This window comes from Calliphora vicina, chromosome 5, assembly GCF_958450345.1.
Source record: "Calliphora vicina chromosome 5, idCalVici1.1, whole genome shotgun sequence".
Taxonomy (NCBI): Eukaryota; Metazoa; Arthropoda; class Insecta; order Diptera; family Calliphoridae; genus Calliphora; species Calliphora vicina.
Window position 1 is genome coordinate 47,670,870 of NC_088784.1, and position 15,914 is coordinate 47,686,783.

The 15,914-nt window shown below is 31.1% G+C and overlaps 1 protein-coding gene across 2 annotated transcripts in view; it reads right to left on the reverse strand.

The window, feature by feature from the left end:
- Positions 1-15,914, reverse strand: part of hfp (Poly(U)-binding-splicing factor hfp) — a 242,730-nt gene that overhangs the window by 72,840 nt on the left and 153,976 nt on the right. For both annotated transcript variants that reach the window (XM_065511292.1, XM_065511293.1), the window contains one exon: positions 14,687-14,745. In XM_065511292.1, the coding sequence (XP_065367364.1) occupies positions 14,687-14,745 (59 nt within the window). The remainder of the gene's footprint in view (positions 1-14,686; positions 14,746-15,914) is intronic.

Sequence of the window (15,914 nt, forward strand, 5' to 3'; positions counted from 1 at the left end):
TTTATAGGATTAACAATAGATCTATATATCAAATAAAGAAAGAAGTGTTTAAAAATCATGGCTGAGTACAAAGTTACATGCATTTGAATTTAAAAAAAATAAAAAAGGCGATTTTTCGCAATTTTTTTTGGGAAAAAAGTACTTTTATTCTTTTTAAGATATCTACAAAATGTCTAAGAGGATGTATAATGAATTTGTACTTTTTGAAAAGCTAACTTTACGCCAAATATTTTAAATGAAAAAAACATTTATAATTTTTGATACCGACGGGATCAGGTCCATTCAAAAAATGCCTATTTTTTTATGTAAAATTCAACTTTAGGGCAAAAATTCTCAAATCGCTTACTCGACATCAAAATATAGTAACCTATTTTAGATGGCCCAATAAGTTCTTAATTATTTTGTAAAGGGTTCCGATAACCCCGCCCCTGGTATGGATATTATAACCAAAAAACGAAAAAATCCCATTCAAATCGGCGGAAGGGTTTAGAAGTTACAGATTTATTTCCCTCTTTATTTATTATCATACCACTGTGCGACGTTAAAATATTTTTAACCTATCGTCAAGTTTTTGATCAGCAACTTCTTCAAGATGATTTAAATTCGTTTTATTCATGGTGTAAGGAAAATTATATGGAATTAAACCTAAAAAAGTGCAAATATATGCGATTTGTTAGAAACAATCCAATACCGGCACACTTTTTGAAATTTTGAACTACATCAGCTTGAAATGGTCGATAAATTTTTTAGATCTGGGAATTTTACTGGATTCCAAGTTAAATTTTATTTTACATATAACAATGACAGCAAATAAAGCCAGAGGTGTACTAGGATTTATGAAACGTTGGGCTATGGAGTTCAATGACTCTTATGCCACTAAATCTCTATACACATCCCTGGTAAGGCCTATCCTGGAATACGGATCCGTAATATGGGACCCTATATATAAAAAACATTCAGATGCTATTGAATCTGTACAAAAGCAGTTCCTACTATTTTGTCTTCGTGGATTGAACTTCAACCCAATAAATCTACCTTCATATTCTGCAAGATTGGCTTCAATTAAACTTCCAACCCTGAAGAGCCGAAGATCAATGTTAAACATTTCATTTATTTGCAACATAAGCAATGGTAGTGTAAGTTCCGGTTTTTTAATCCAAAATATCTCATTTAATGTGCCTCAACGACCATCACGTCATTTTGTTCCATTATCAGTGAAATTTATTAAAGCGAACTTTGCCAATGCTGATCCAATATGGAGAATGTGTATGGAATTTAATAAATTTTACATGTTAATTGATTTTTCATTAAGTAACAATATAATTAAAAACAACATTATTGCTTATTTGAATTCTTAATTTTTATAATAAATTTTATTATTACATTTATAAAAATAATTGTTAATTGCCTGCAAGGATAATTTTCCATAGGCTAATAAATAATAAATAAATTAATCCTTTACCTAATGCAAACTTTTCCAGCTGCCCGTCCTTGTCCCATTTTTAGCTAGAGGTAAAATTATGAAAAAAGACATGGTTCCAAAAATGTGTTGCATGCATTTATGACATACTAGCTTGACCCGGTGCGCTTCGCTACCCCTGTCTTAGTAAAATATAAAAGTATTCTATACAAAAAAATGAATATAATTAATACCGGCATTTCTTGTCTGTCTTTGAATGTACATGTACAAATCTTGATAATTTTCTTAAAACAGTCTCTTTCAGTGATATGAAAGCAATTTATAAAAATTTATAAGACTTTACATATAACAGTTGTTTAGATATTCAATACCACAGTTACAAATGATCTGATACCACCCATTTGTTGGTACGACATAAATCCTTCAAAGTTTTACGACTTTCTCTAATAAAGTTCATCAGATATTCGATAATATGTCCAGTTCCATGTCCACTATTAATAACCCGCCCGTTTTCAGACACATTACGTAAAATTATAAAAAAATATTTCGGAGAAAGTTTGAAGAATCATGCAATTTTAGTTACTCAGATATTCAAAATTGACTAAGTACCTTGTATCCATACCCACTGTTCCTATCCCAGCCATATTTAACTAAACTCCTTACAGTGATGAGAAATGAATTCACACAAAGTTTAAATACTTTTACGGTTACAGTTCTCTAAATATACTAAATTAATTTTTCACTATCAAATGGTCGAATTCCGACCATTTTCAGACAATTTATGAAAAGTTTGATGAAAATTGTAATTATGGTTTTCAAGTTGTTAGAAATAACTATTTGCTTTGTTTGGTAGGGCACTCATCCCCTGTTCCGCTCCCTACTTTTTTTGTTAAACCGTATGCAGTAATAAGAAATTGATTCGTATAAAGTTTGAAGACTCACAATTATAGTTCTGCAGATATTCGAAAATACTTTGCATGGGAGGGGCCTCGGCCACTAAAATAATTTTCAGCCAGACTATGTAAAACTATAAGTGAGATATTCGGACAATGTTTGAAGTATATCGTAATTATAGTTCTCAAAATATTTAGAAATAACTATTTACTTTTTATGGAAGGTGACTCACCCCCAGTTCCGATCCATACTAATTTTCGTTGAACTTCATGCAGTGATAAGAAATTGATTCGTATGACATTTGAAGACTTTCACAATTATAGTACTCCAGATATTCGAAAATAATTATTTATATTGTTTGATTGTGACTATTAATACAATCAGCCAAATTCAGTATAGTGATAAGAAATTAATGTGTTCAAAGATTAAATACTTTTGCAATTATAGTTCTTCAGATGTTGGTAATAAACAATTTACATTGTAAGGGAGGTGCAACGCCCACTAATTAAATACAGCCATGTAAATCCAAGTAATAATCTATCTATGTTCGAAATTTCAATAAAATCGGTTCAGCCGTTTAGTATATATTGTTTAAGAACAAAAAGTACCAATTTTTCCGGTTTTCCCACTGTTTATCCCTTTCTGGTCCAAATATTGAAGAGAAACGTTCCAAATTTCAATAAATCGGTTCAGCCATTTAGGCGTGATGCTCAAACAAACCAACAAACAAACTTACAAAGACATTTATATATTTATAGGGATAACCGCGAAAACCCATTAAATATACCTTCAATATATTGTAGCGAGGATTCGATTAGCTTTTATATATCACTGTTATTAGATCTCAAAATCTGCCCTTAATTTGTTTGATAACTGAAAATTAAGTACAGATTTGTTCATATTCTGGGAGAAATTTTGTATGAAAGCTATGCGAAATAATAATGTATACAAGTTAGGGAAACGGTGTAAACCGGACTTAAGTTTTTTTTAAAAAAAATATTTTCAATTTTGTATTTGTATAGTTCCCACTCAGCAATAATTTATTCTGCTGTAAAAAAGCAAAATATCATATTTCAATTCCAAAATATTGCAACATATTGGTTTTTATTGTTTCTGGCATAAACAACAGTTTGAGCTGATTAATATTTTTTGACTATCGATTGCAACATGAAAATGTCGCAATCAAACAAATGTGCTGATCTAATGAATCTGTCGGCACACAAGCAGCGGCAACAAGTGTTTGGGATTTTTGCAAAAGAAAAAGGTTTTGGAAAATTAGTTTTTAAGTCAGTCATGTCTTAAGTATGAAAAAATATAAGTAAATTTTAATCATAAGCAAATTTGTGTTAAACCAAAAGATTAATTAAAAATAAAATAATTAATAAAAAATTGTGTTAACCAAATTATTTAATTGGAGGCCCCGACGAGATTTCAAAAGTATCCTAACAAATAAGAGAAGAAGTGAACTCAATCATTAAGAGGAAAAAATTAAAATTAAAATTTAAGTGACTTTTTACTTAAATAACATTAATATTTTACTTAAATAACGTTAATACCATATGTGAACGAAAACCCTGAGAAACCTATGAGTGAAGGGTATAAAATATTCGAAAAAATTACTGTGAACTTTGATAAATACCTCAACATTATTAAGAGCTTAAAAATATCCCTGCAAAGTGAAAAAAAAAAAACATTTACTCATTTGCCAAAAAGTAAAAAACCTAAAATAATAAAAACTTACTGAAATCGAGCAATTGTTCTTGTGAATGCCAAGATAAAAAAAAATCCAACACTCAACCGTATATGTTACTTACCTCATCCAAGCTGGGAAGGCGCAAAGATTTTATTTTCAACAACAACAGTAATCATCAGCTAAGTAAGCTAAGATAATCATTACATTTAAGTTGTAGATTAAAACTGAAAGAAAAACGCTTCGTAACCCCAATGAAACTTTTACGTTAACCTGTTTACGTTAATGCAATGAAAAGTTTCGTTAATGATATGAAATTTTACGTTGTATTTACGAAAATTACGTTAATATTACGATTCAGGCAAAATGAGTATTTTTTGGCATTTCGTAGAGTCATTGATGCTACGAAACTTTTTACGTTAATATTACGTAAAACTTTAACGTGAGATTCAATGTATAAATTGAATAACGAATGTATCCCAAATTAATTTTTTGGTATAAAAAAGGTTTAATTGGCAAATCCTAATTGTTTTTGTGTAAATATAGTAATATTTGTATGAAATACAGCACCCCTTAAAAATTCAATGAAATATTTACGTAGCCATAATGAATTTTTTGTTTTCCATTTTTTTGGATTAAATATTGAAAAATAAAAAAAAATAAATTATATAAAAATTATATATAAAGGAATCGAATTAATGTAGTTTTTAATATTTAAATTGCTTAGTTCTTGTTATTTTGCTAATATAACAAATTGTCATTAATGAGACGAAAAACGCCAAAAATTATGTCATTTTACATTAATATTTTAAACAAGTTTTTTAACAATCACGTAATTATGACGAACGTTTAATGAAACCATGTCATTAAATTAATGAACTTGTAATCCATGCAACTTAATGTGTCATTGCATTTCTTTGCAAACAAATCATAACGGGACTTTATGGCAAACATATTTTTAATGAAAATTTGTAGTAAATACAATGATTTTATCATTAATTTAACGTAATGTGTCATTCAATAAAAAAAACGATTCGGTTATCAATACAACGTAAAGTTGCGTTGTATTGAACGTTTCTTAAAGAAATAACGGGACACAAGAGAATGTTGATGCTGATGGACACAAAGAAAAATAAAATAGAGTTGGAACATAATGTGGCACGTTTAAAAAAAATACAACAACAACATAAATTGCATCATCTTCTGTTTTTGAGAGTTTCTTTTTATTTAATTTTAGTTTATTTTAAACAGTCAACAAGTGAAGAGTTGTTGTGTTAAAAATATAATTGATTTATTTGTTGTTTATAAAAAGTTGAAATTGTGATCAAAATCTAATTTGGTAATAAATAATTTGAAGTGTTTTTTGTGCAAAAATGGATTGAGGAGGATTTATTTCAATCAATTGAGGAAGTGGTTTTCGATTCAAGTGGATCAATGACTCATAAGAAAGGTAAGCTATTATTAATACATCAAAAGGAAAATTTATGATACCCATTAAAGAATACGTTTAAATTTTATTTTTAGATGAAGAAACTCAAAAAACACGTTACAATATCTACTAACTTCTTGGGGCCTAAATCACCTCATAAACTTTTTTCAAGGTAAACATTATTAATAATTATATAAAAATTTAAACAAACTATTAAAATATTTTTTTTTAGAATAAAACATCACAATTTCCATAATGTCTGCTAATGACTTATTTGAAATTACTCAGCAAATGAAAATTGGCGACAAGATCGTTTTTAAGTATAATTTAGAAAAGTGGAGGGCGGAGAAAAACATGTCTCAACAAATTTTGAGTGACTCTCAGGAATCCAAAAACGTTTCATCACCATTTTTCACTATCTCAGTCTTCCTGCAGCGAACATTTTTTTTACTGATATTCAATTATTTTTCATTTTAGCGGTATTCACAATGTAGAGTACTTGGCCTGGTAATGTAGTAAAAGGCACAATATCAAAAAAATAAAAACGAAATACATTAGAAATTGAAATGTTTGTCAATAAATAGCTTTTCTGCTTTTTTACTAGGCCAAGTCCTCTACATTGTGAATTCCGCTTATATTTTTTGTATTTATTTATACAAATGCGAAGTATGTATATTGAAATCGAATTTAAATATAAAAAGTATTTAAAAACTATTAACACATATGTACATTTAGATTAAAATCCTAATAAATTGTAATTATAAATAACTTATTTTTGTTCATTATTATTATGAAAGGAATCGTTTTTGGAATGAAGCCTTTTATTAAAATAATGATTAATAAGGGTACTCATTTAAACGCTTATGTTTGCCATTTGTTCAATTGTGCAAATTTGCGCGACGTGTTTCATGAACCCACCTTATCAATGTTGTGCAAGTTTATACATTAAATTTCTCTCTATTTGATATAAATGTCAAATAAAAATAAATTCAACAAAAGCCTTAACAAATTTTTCAAATTGTATAAATTTTAATTTTAAAAATGTTGAATGAAAGTTAAATCTTTGGAACAAACGGTGATATACAGAGTTTGCAAGATTTTGTTTATATTCTAGCTGTTGGTTAATGTTTTCATACACAATGCCATTTAATACAATCATTCTGTTCCAAAGTTACACAATTTTCACATGCACAACATTTTTATATTTAATTTGATTTTTATTTCTTATTAATAAAAGTAAACAAAAGCAGCTGATTCATCAAATGCACAATAAATTCAAGTTTGCGAGTCTAAATTGTCGCGCAAACTTATCGGGGTTGTGCAAACGAATTTCCATACATTTTTTGACAGTTCATTTGCGAGAGTGTAAAAATGCACAGATTGCACAGTTTGCGAGGCATTTAAGCGTTTACATGAGGACCCTTAATATTGTTAATATAATATCATATAATCATTATATTTATGATATATTTCATTTCATTAATGAAGGAGCACATTCTATTTACGAAACAATGTAGGAAAATCAATGACAAAATTCATTTTTGAAATGTAAAAACATCGTTCCATTAATGTAGGATATAATTATATTAGTGAAGCAATGTCATTAAACCAATGTCAACATTCATTGCATATATGATAAAGTTTCTTAACATCAATGAAACATGTCGTTATACTATTAATGCAAAATCGTTAAATTAATGATTTTTTTCATATTAGTATTGAAAGAGATTCATTAATTTAATGAAACCCTTTCATTATATTGACGAAATTGTATTATTGGTTTAATGATATTTGACATTGTAAACACGTATGGTGACGTTATTTATATATTCTATATTAATGACATTATTTCATTATATTTAAGAAAATTTTGAGATTAATGAAACATTTTTCGTTAATGCAATGACACCGGTAATCGGACTGATTTCAAGAACAAAATCATTAATATAACGTAGAAAAACGTTGTATTTACGAAGGTTTTTCTTTCAGTGTATTAGGGTTATATATTCTGTACTAATAAATCTTTTATTGTTCAAGCTGGCAGAAAAAAATAAAGATCTAATAAGTGAAGTTAACGATTTAATAGCATCATTTAGAAATTTGAGGCCACCCACTGCCATGTCTACTAATCAGAGTGAAGTTACTGGGTTAATTCTATCCCACTTAAGGCCATTGCAGTCAAAAATAGATGAATTGTCAGGGACATTAGCAAATTTGTCATGTGTAAATACAGTTTCCGTATCGGACTCAGGAAATAAACGATAGCATTCACTGCGAGGAAACTTTAGACGTAATTAAGTCATTACCAAATTTTGATGGGAAAAACTCTTACGTGAGTTGGCGGGAAGCCGTTAATAACTCAATGAAGTTATACAAAAAGGGCAGCAGAAATAAAATAAAAGAAAAAAAAATAGGAAGCAGTGAAACTATTGGGATTCCCGAAACGGCTAAGCCACTTAATGAATTTAAAGACCAAATTTTGCTTCATAAAACTGGTTTCAGTAAATATGACACTTTAATGATTTTTGATAAAACTCGTAACATAATCGAGTTCGATACTAGATAATCTTTAAAAAATATTTTGTTTAGAATTCTTAAGCCGAATTTTGTTACTGCAATTCATTGCAATGCAGAAGACCTTTACGAATTTAAGGAGACAATTAAGTGTGTGTTTACAAACAAATTCGTTTACACTAGAATACTTGCGATCGCCATAACGATCACAGATGATCAATTAGAAATAATAGAACAAACACATACTCGTGCTCCTAGGAATTGCAGAGAAAATTATAAACAAATATTTCAACAATATTATTGGCCAAAACATTTCTAATTTCATGACATCCATGCAAAATACCATACAATAGCTTATTGAGAGCCCAGAACCAAATGATACAAATACTCTTAACAAGAAAATGAGTTTTTTTAAAAATTTGTTTCTGGAACGCAAAAGGCTTGAACCAGCACAAAGCTGAGGTGTCACACTTTATCAAAAAAAACAATATAGATGTATTGTTAATCTCGGAGTCTCATTTAACAAATAAATATAATTTTCATATTCCAGGTTTTATATTTCATCTCACGAATCATCCATGGTGGTACTGGCATTTTAATTAGAATAAAACATTATACCCTAGAAAAATTCTCCAAAAACTATTTGCAAGCAACATCCATTCGCTTAGAATGTGAAGTTGGAGATTTAACTCTAAGCTCAATATATTGCCCCCCACGATTTTCTGTGTCTAAGGAACATTTTGAAGAATTTTGTAATACACTAGGAGATCGTTTCCTGGCTTGTGGCGACTACAACGCTAAGCATACATATTGGCGTTCCAGATTAATGAATCCCAAAGGCAGACAGCTGTGCAGGACTCTAGTTGATCGTAAAAATTGCCTAGATTTTATATCACCTGGTCAGCCAACTTATTGGCCTTCTGATCCTAGAAAAATCCCTGATCTAATAGATTTTGCCATATCAAAGAATTTAAATAGAAACTCTATCACTGCAGAAATATCATATGAACTATCTTCTGACCATTCTCCCGTTATACTACAGTATTACGGCCAATATTAATCGTCTCATTATTATTAGCTTCATTATTCAAGACTGATTGGTTGAAATATAGAAAATACATCAGCAGCCATATCCACACTGAATGTAACATACAGTGTGAGGAAGATATCAACGATTGTATCAGAGACTTCAAATCTCTAATCTTTTCGGCCTTGGATCACTCTAAGTGCCCAATTCCTCCTAAACCTAGAATATGTATTTCTAATGCAGAAATTAATAGACTCCTCCTCGAAAAGAGGAGATGTAGAAGAGATTGGCAACACAACAGATCCCCTGCAGCTAAGCAGAGGCTGTCCATTGCAAGTAGGGTTTTTATCCCGGGAATTCTCGGTACAAATATCCCGGGAATTTTGCCAATTTTTCACTACCCGATTCCCGCGATTTTTAGTCGGGAATCCCGGGAATTAAAAACTGACGAAAATACATAGAAAACAAGTTAGAACTCTGTTTTTTTCAACACAAAACAGTGAAAAGTGTTTTGCTTATATCTTGGCAATTATTTATCTGGGGTTTTTCGTATGAAAATTTAAAAAGAGAATTCATTATTTATAGAATTTATTTCTTATTGAATCATTATAATTTCTTTAAATTTCGACTTCAAATCCATAACAAAATAGCTTCAAAAATTTATTAAATGATTAAATTTTTCTTCAATTAAAATCTAGTACAAAAAGGTTTAAGACAATTTTTTCAATTAATTTTAGAAATGATTTGATTTAACAAAAATTTAATCATTCAAAGTTTGAATAAATTCTCTTATTAATTAACTTTAAAATTAATACAGTTTAAAGTAAGGCTTTGGAATGAATCTAAAAAATTAAATATTAGGAAGGGATTTATTGAATGAAAGGCTGACATTTTTTAATTACGGATTAAGATTTTAGTGAATTAAGATCAAATTTTATTAATTAATTCGAAGCTCTGATATTTAATTATTATAACAATAAGTTTTTAAATGACATTTGGCTATAATATTCCTAATTTACAGTATCATTATATATTTCGGGAATAGCCGGGTACCCGGGAATGTAAAAAAAAATTTTTCGATTCCCGGGAATCAAAAAAGGTCGGGAAATTAAAAACCCTAATTGCAAGTAAGAAACTAAAACGAGCCCTTCAGTCTGAAGAGGATCGCAGAAATCGAAACTATATTGAAAGTTTAACCAGTACTAAGCACACAAACTTCTCCCTTTGGAAGGCAGCTAGGAACATTAAGCCGCCGGTAGAGGGTCAAAGTCCGATACGAAAATCTGATGCTACCTGGGCACGTAGTGCAAAGGATAATGCCGTAGTTTTCGCTGAACACTTAAGTAATGTGTTTCAACCATACCCCCAACAAATAATTTTGTATTGGGGAATTTACCTGTTCGCATAGAAACAGACTCCGAACTAATCAATGTTAGTATAGAAGATGTTCAGAGGATCATAAAGGACAATCTTAAACAAAAAAAATCTCCAGGTTATGATTTAATTACACCTTCCATGATTGGAAACCTTCCAGATGTGGCAATTATTGTGCTCACAGTATTATTCAATGCGATCTTGTCTCTAGGAGTGTTTCCAAATGATTGGAAAATCTCCCAAATTATAATGATACTCAAGCCAGGAAAGGATTTGACATTGGCATCATCCTACAGACCTATTAGCTTATTGCCTTGTTTGTCTATTTGAGAGAATAATCCAAGGGAAAATTTTAACATTCTTAAATAGTCAAAACATTATCCCAGATCATCAATTCGGATTCCGTAAGCAACACGGAACAATTGAGCAAGTTAACCGACTAACTGGAGAGATACGAAAATCTTTCGAACTAAAAAAGTACTGTTCGGCAATATTTCTAGGTGTTGCCCAGGCTTTTGACAAGGTTTGACATAAAGGCCTAATACATAAGATTAAATGCCTACTGCCTTCTAGTACACACAAAATACTAGAGTCTTACCTATCGGATCGTTTGTTTAGGATAAAATGCGGCGATTATGTGACAAGCGACTATGCGATCAATGCTGGTGTACCTCAGGGAAGTGTTCTAGGACCAACCCTATACTTATTATACACCTCAGATTTGCCCGAGTCCGAAGAATTAACCATTTCCACCTTTGCAGATGACACTGCAATTCTTAGTTCACATGTGGACTTAAATGTCAGACACGTGGAGACGTGGTTAAAAAATTGGAGAATACAAGTGAATGAAGTCAAAAGCAAGCACATAACGTTTTCACTTAGGAGAGGAAATTGTCCACCAGTGACACTAAACATTGTGAACATCCCACAGTCTGATAACGTTACATACCTTGGCATTCATTTAGATAGACGTCTTACTTGGCGTCGGCACATAGAAGTCAAGCGGCTCCACATGAAACTAAAAGCTTCTAATTTACACTGGCTAATCCACCATCAATCGAAATTAAGCCTTAACTGCAAAGTCATCCTGTATAAGACGGTCTTAAAACCAATTTGGACATACGGAATCCAATTATGGGGAACAGCAAGTAATACCAATATAGATCTCATACAGAGGGCACAATCCAAAATTCTTAGAACCATGACGGGAGCTCCATGGTACATAAGAAATGAAAACATCCACAGAGACTTAGATGTACCTTTGGTCAAGGACGAGTTTAGAAAAACTCGTGAAGCTTATTTGTCAAGATTACATCATCATCCGAACCCGCTCGCAAGGCTACTTACAGTAACGCAAGACGGATCAAGGCTACGTACAGCTGATTTACCACTCATCTAATATACCAAATATGATTCTCCTCTGAGAGAACAATAATTGTTTAGTTATAAGATTTAATTACTTATTGTAAGGCCTAGACATTAAAGGCAGGAACAATATTATAATAAACGTATTAAAAAAAATGATTGGCCAAAAATGTTAAACAGCATAAAAGAGTATGTCAGACATTGCAGTACATGCAACAAAACTAAGTATGATAGGATACCTAACAAGCTACCAATTGGAGAGGCTCCAATTCCCAATGATGAGGGGGAGTTCCTTCATATTGATATTTTTATGCTCAGAATCATAAATTCATTACATGCATTGATGCTTATTCGAAGTATCTCGTAATTGAACATATAGAAGACAAACTGAACTTGGGCGAGAAAGTCTAAGAAATTTTACAAAGCTTTCCAAATGCGAAGAAGCTTACTGTGGATAACGAACCGGGTTTTACAACACCCCAATTTAGGTCATTAATGCAGAGAATGAATATCGAGTTGTATTTTTGTGACCCAAGACACAGCTCCACAAACGGTCAGGTGGAGAGAGTACATTCAACGCTGGTTGAAATAGCCCGTTGTATTAAAGAGGAATATTCTCTAATAGATATTAAAGAAATATTCTACAGTGCTGCAAAGCAATACAATCTTACTATTGATTCAGTGACAAATAAAAAACCGTACGATGTATTCCATAACAAAATCAAACATGACGATGTACGCGACAAACTTCGACAAACACAATCAAAATTATTAAATAGAAATAAACCCACTAAAATAAAAATCTATGAACCAAATCAAGAGGTTTATGAAAAACTTATTGGTAAAAGAAATAAACTAGATGGCAGATATAAAAAGATACAATTAGATTTAGGAAATAAAGTAAAGATATTATCAGTGTCTGTCTATCGGAGGTACAGATCTTAGATTATTCAAACTCCCAATTAATCCCGATACATTTGGGACAAGCTAGGGTACAAAATGGAAATTTCAAATTGATACATATTATGAATTTGACGCATTACAAATTCTCACTTGACGAAATAGAATCCGAAGTTCTACATAAAGTACTTAGAAATAGTACCCTAAGGACATTTTTCCTCCACGATATTAGACAAATAAAAGAGCACCTTGAAATAATAAAACCACTAAAAAAACGCTAAATAAATATTTTAGGAACAGCTTGGAAGTGGATGGCTGGAACACCTGATCACGAGGACCATAAAATATTACTGGATAGGATGAATGGACTTTTAGAAAATAATGAGAGGCAAAGAATAATTAACAAACAGATTACAGAAAGAGTTAATTTAATAACAAACTCCACAAATCAAATCATCAGGACCATTCAGTCATTAGAAGAAGTCAGAAGATTATATGAAGAAGGAATCACTAATAAATTGAGAATTGTAAAAGAAGAAATCGTAAATATAGAATATGCTCTGCAGTGGTCAAAAGTGGGTGTAGTAAATTCGTTCATCTTGTCCGAGAAAGAGATTGATGAAGTAAGAGAATTTTTAGATAAATAAAGATTTCCTTACTCTAACCTTGAACAAGTCTTAAGCTTTGCAACAATACGAATATCCACAGATAATCTAGCTGTAATCTATATAATTAATCTGCCTGTAATAGATAGTAAGAATTGCGAAAAATTGCTAATTAAACCTGTAAAAATACAAGATAAAATTGTCAAAATTAACACTGAAATTATAATAAAATGTAATAAAGAATTTTTTGAAGTCAAAGGAAATTGTAAAGAATATAACAGTTTATGTATTTGTAATCAAGAAAATCTTATAGATACAAGTAAAACAGATTGCATTCCAAAGCTCTTGTCTAGCAAAAATCATGACTGTATTTTTATAAATAACCAACACGTGAATTCAGTTCAGGAATTATACCCTGGAGTTATATTATTGAATCAATTTAATGGTTCAGTTAAAACTTCTAACAATGAAACAAATGAATTATCAGGAACATATTTAATACAGTTCCATAATGATAACATTACTATAATTAATAAAACATTTGTTGCCAGAGAAATTTCATATTGGAAGCCTCTTCCTGCTTTGCTCCAACCAACGCCAAATAAACAGGAAATTCAAGAGGTTCTTTCCTTAGAACTAATGATAGATTTACATATCAGAAACATTGACGAATTGGCATCAATTACGAATAAAGGCAAAATATTTTTTTCCTTTATTCGTATATTGATCTTATGTCTATTGATGTTAGCTTATAAATTTTTCTTATCAAATAATAAAGGTAAAACAACGGTGAAAACCGGACTTAAGTTTTTTTAAAAAAAAAATATTTTCAATTTTGTATTTGTATAGTTCCCACTCAGCAATAATTTATTCTGCTGTAAAAAAGCAAAATATCAATTTCAATTCCAAAATATTGCAACATATTGGTTTTTATTGTTTCTGGCATAAACAACAGTTTAAGCTGATTAATATTTTTTGATAATCGATTGCAACAAATGTGCTGATCTAATGAATCTGTCGGCACACAAGCAGCGGCAACAAGTGTTTGGGATTTTTGCAAAAGAAAAAGGTTTTGGAAAATTAGTTTTTAAGTCAGTCATGTCTTAAATATGAAAAAAGACGGCTTATTTAAAGACAAGAAAAAAATGTAAAAACTAAAATATAAGTAAATTTTAATCATAAGCAAATTTGTGTTAAACCAAAAGATTAATTAAAAATAAAATAATTAATAAAAAATTGTGTTAACCAAATTATTTAATTTACACGGTTGTCAGATCTTACAACGTTGCGTTGTCAGACAAATGTTCAGTATGACGAAGACAAGAAACATTGGATAAACAGTACGAGGGACACATGGTATCACAACGGGACCTACACTTGGACCCAAGTGAGCTATGGTTGGGCAGCTGCCAATTTAACCTAACCTAATGTAAAATGAAATGGTTAATTAAATTGTTTAAATACTCACCTACACATAAGTGCCAAAGCTTGTTGCCTCTGTACTTGCGTTCGCTGAGAAGCCAATTGCTAAAAATGCAAAAAAAAATGATTTAATTAAATAAAGAAAAATAAAATACTGTAGCAGATTTTGTATCAAAACAGACGAAAACTATTTTCTAGAGTAGTTTGAGTAATTTTTCTATTGTTGTATTTGTTTCAAAAAGGACATCTCGCGCCATAAAACTAATCCGTTGGAACTATTAGATTATCTATCTATCTATCATTTATCTATCTACCTATCTATCTATCTTTTTTTTATTGATCTATCTATCAATCTTTTTTTTGGACGTAGTGATAGCGCACTATCATCTAGTGGTCCTACACTGGAACCACCACCCCGTGACCGCTCTCGCATTACTTCGGGTGGAGTTCATTTACTGCGCCGCAGTTGTCATCCTCTTCCTTCGGCACTTGTATTTGTTGGCATTTATTCTTCTCAATCATAATTTCCTCAATGAAGTGGGAGTATTTGCACCAACTCTCTTTTTTTGTTAACATTAAGTTCATCACTTGTGTCATGGTCGTGTTCTCAAACATAGCTGGTAGTAGGTTCCGCCTGCTGCTCCTGGATATGCATTTCAGAACTGTGTGTTCGACGCTATCTTCGCATTCTTTACAGATTTCGCATATTGCGGATTGTGTTATTCGGAATCTTTGTAGGTGGCTACCAAAGTTGCCATGTCCACTGAAAATTTGTGTCAGGTAAAAATTAAGTTCCCCATGCTTCCTGTTCATCCAAATTTTAATGTTGGGAATAATAACGTTGGTCCACCTTCCCTTATTTGTTTCATCCCATAGTTTTTGCCACTTTTCAAGTTGATTTTCTCTTCCAGCTTCTTTTATACGGATTATTTCGCTCCTATGGTTACCAACGGTTTGTGTGACAGACAATCGTTCATCGTATATTTCCTTCCTTTCATTTAGTAGCAGATCAATCGGTGGCACACCAGCGAGAACGGACACAGCTGCCGTAGATATGGTTCGGTATGCCGATGTTACTCGTATTGTGTATATCCTGTTCATCTTTTCTAGTAAGGTTTTGAGTTTTTTGCTACTCGAGACAGTCGCACTCATAACAGGAGCTGCATATAGAACCTGTAAATATGCTACTGTAGCAATTAGTCGTCTGGTAGTTTGTCTTGGGCCTTTAATATTTGGCATTATTCTTGATAGCTTTGATGCAGTTCCTAAGGCTT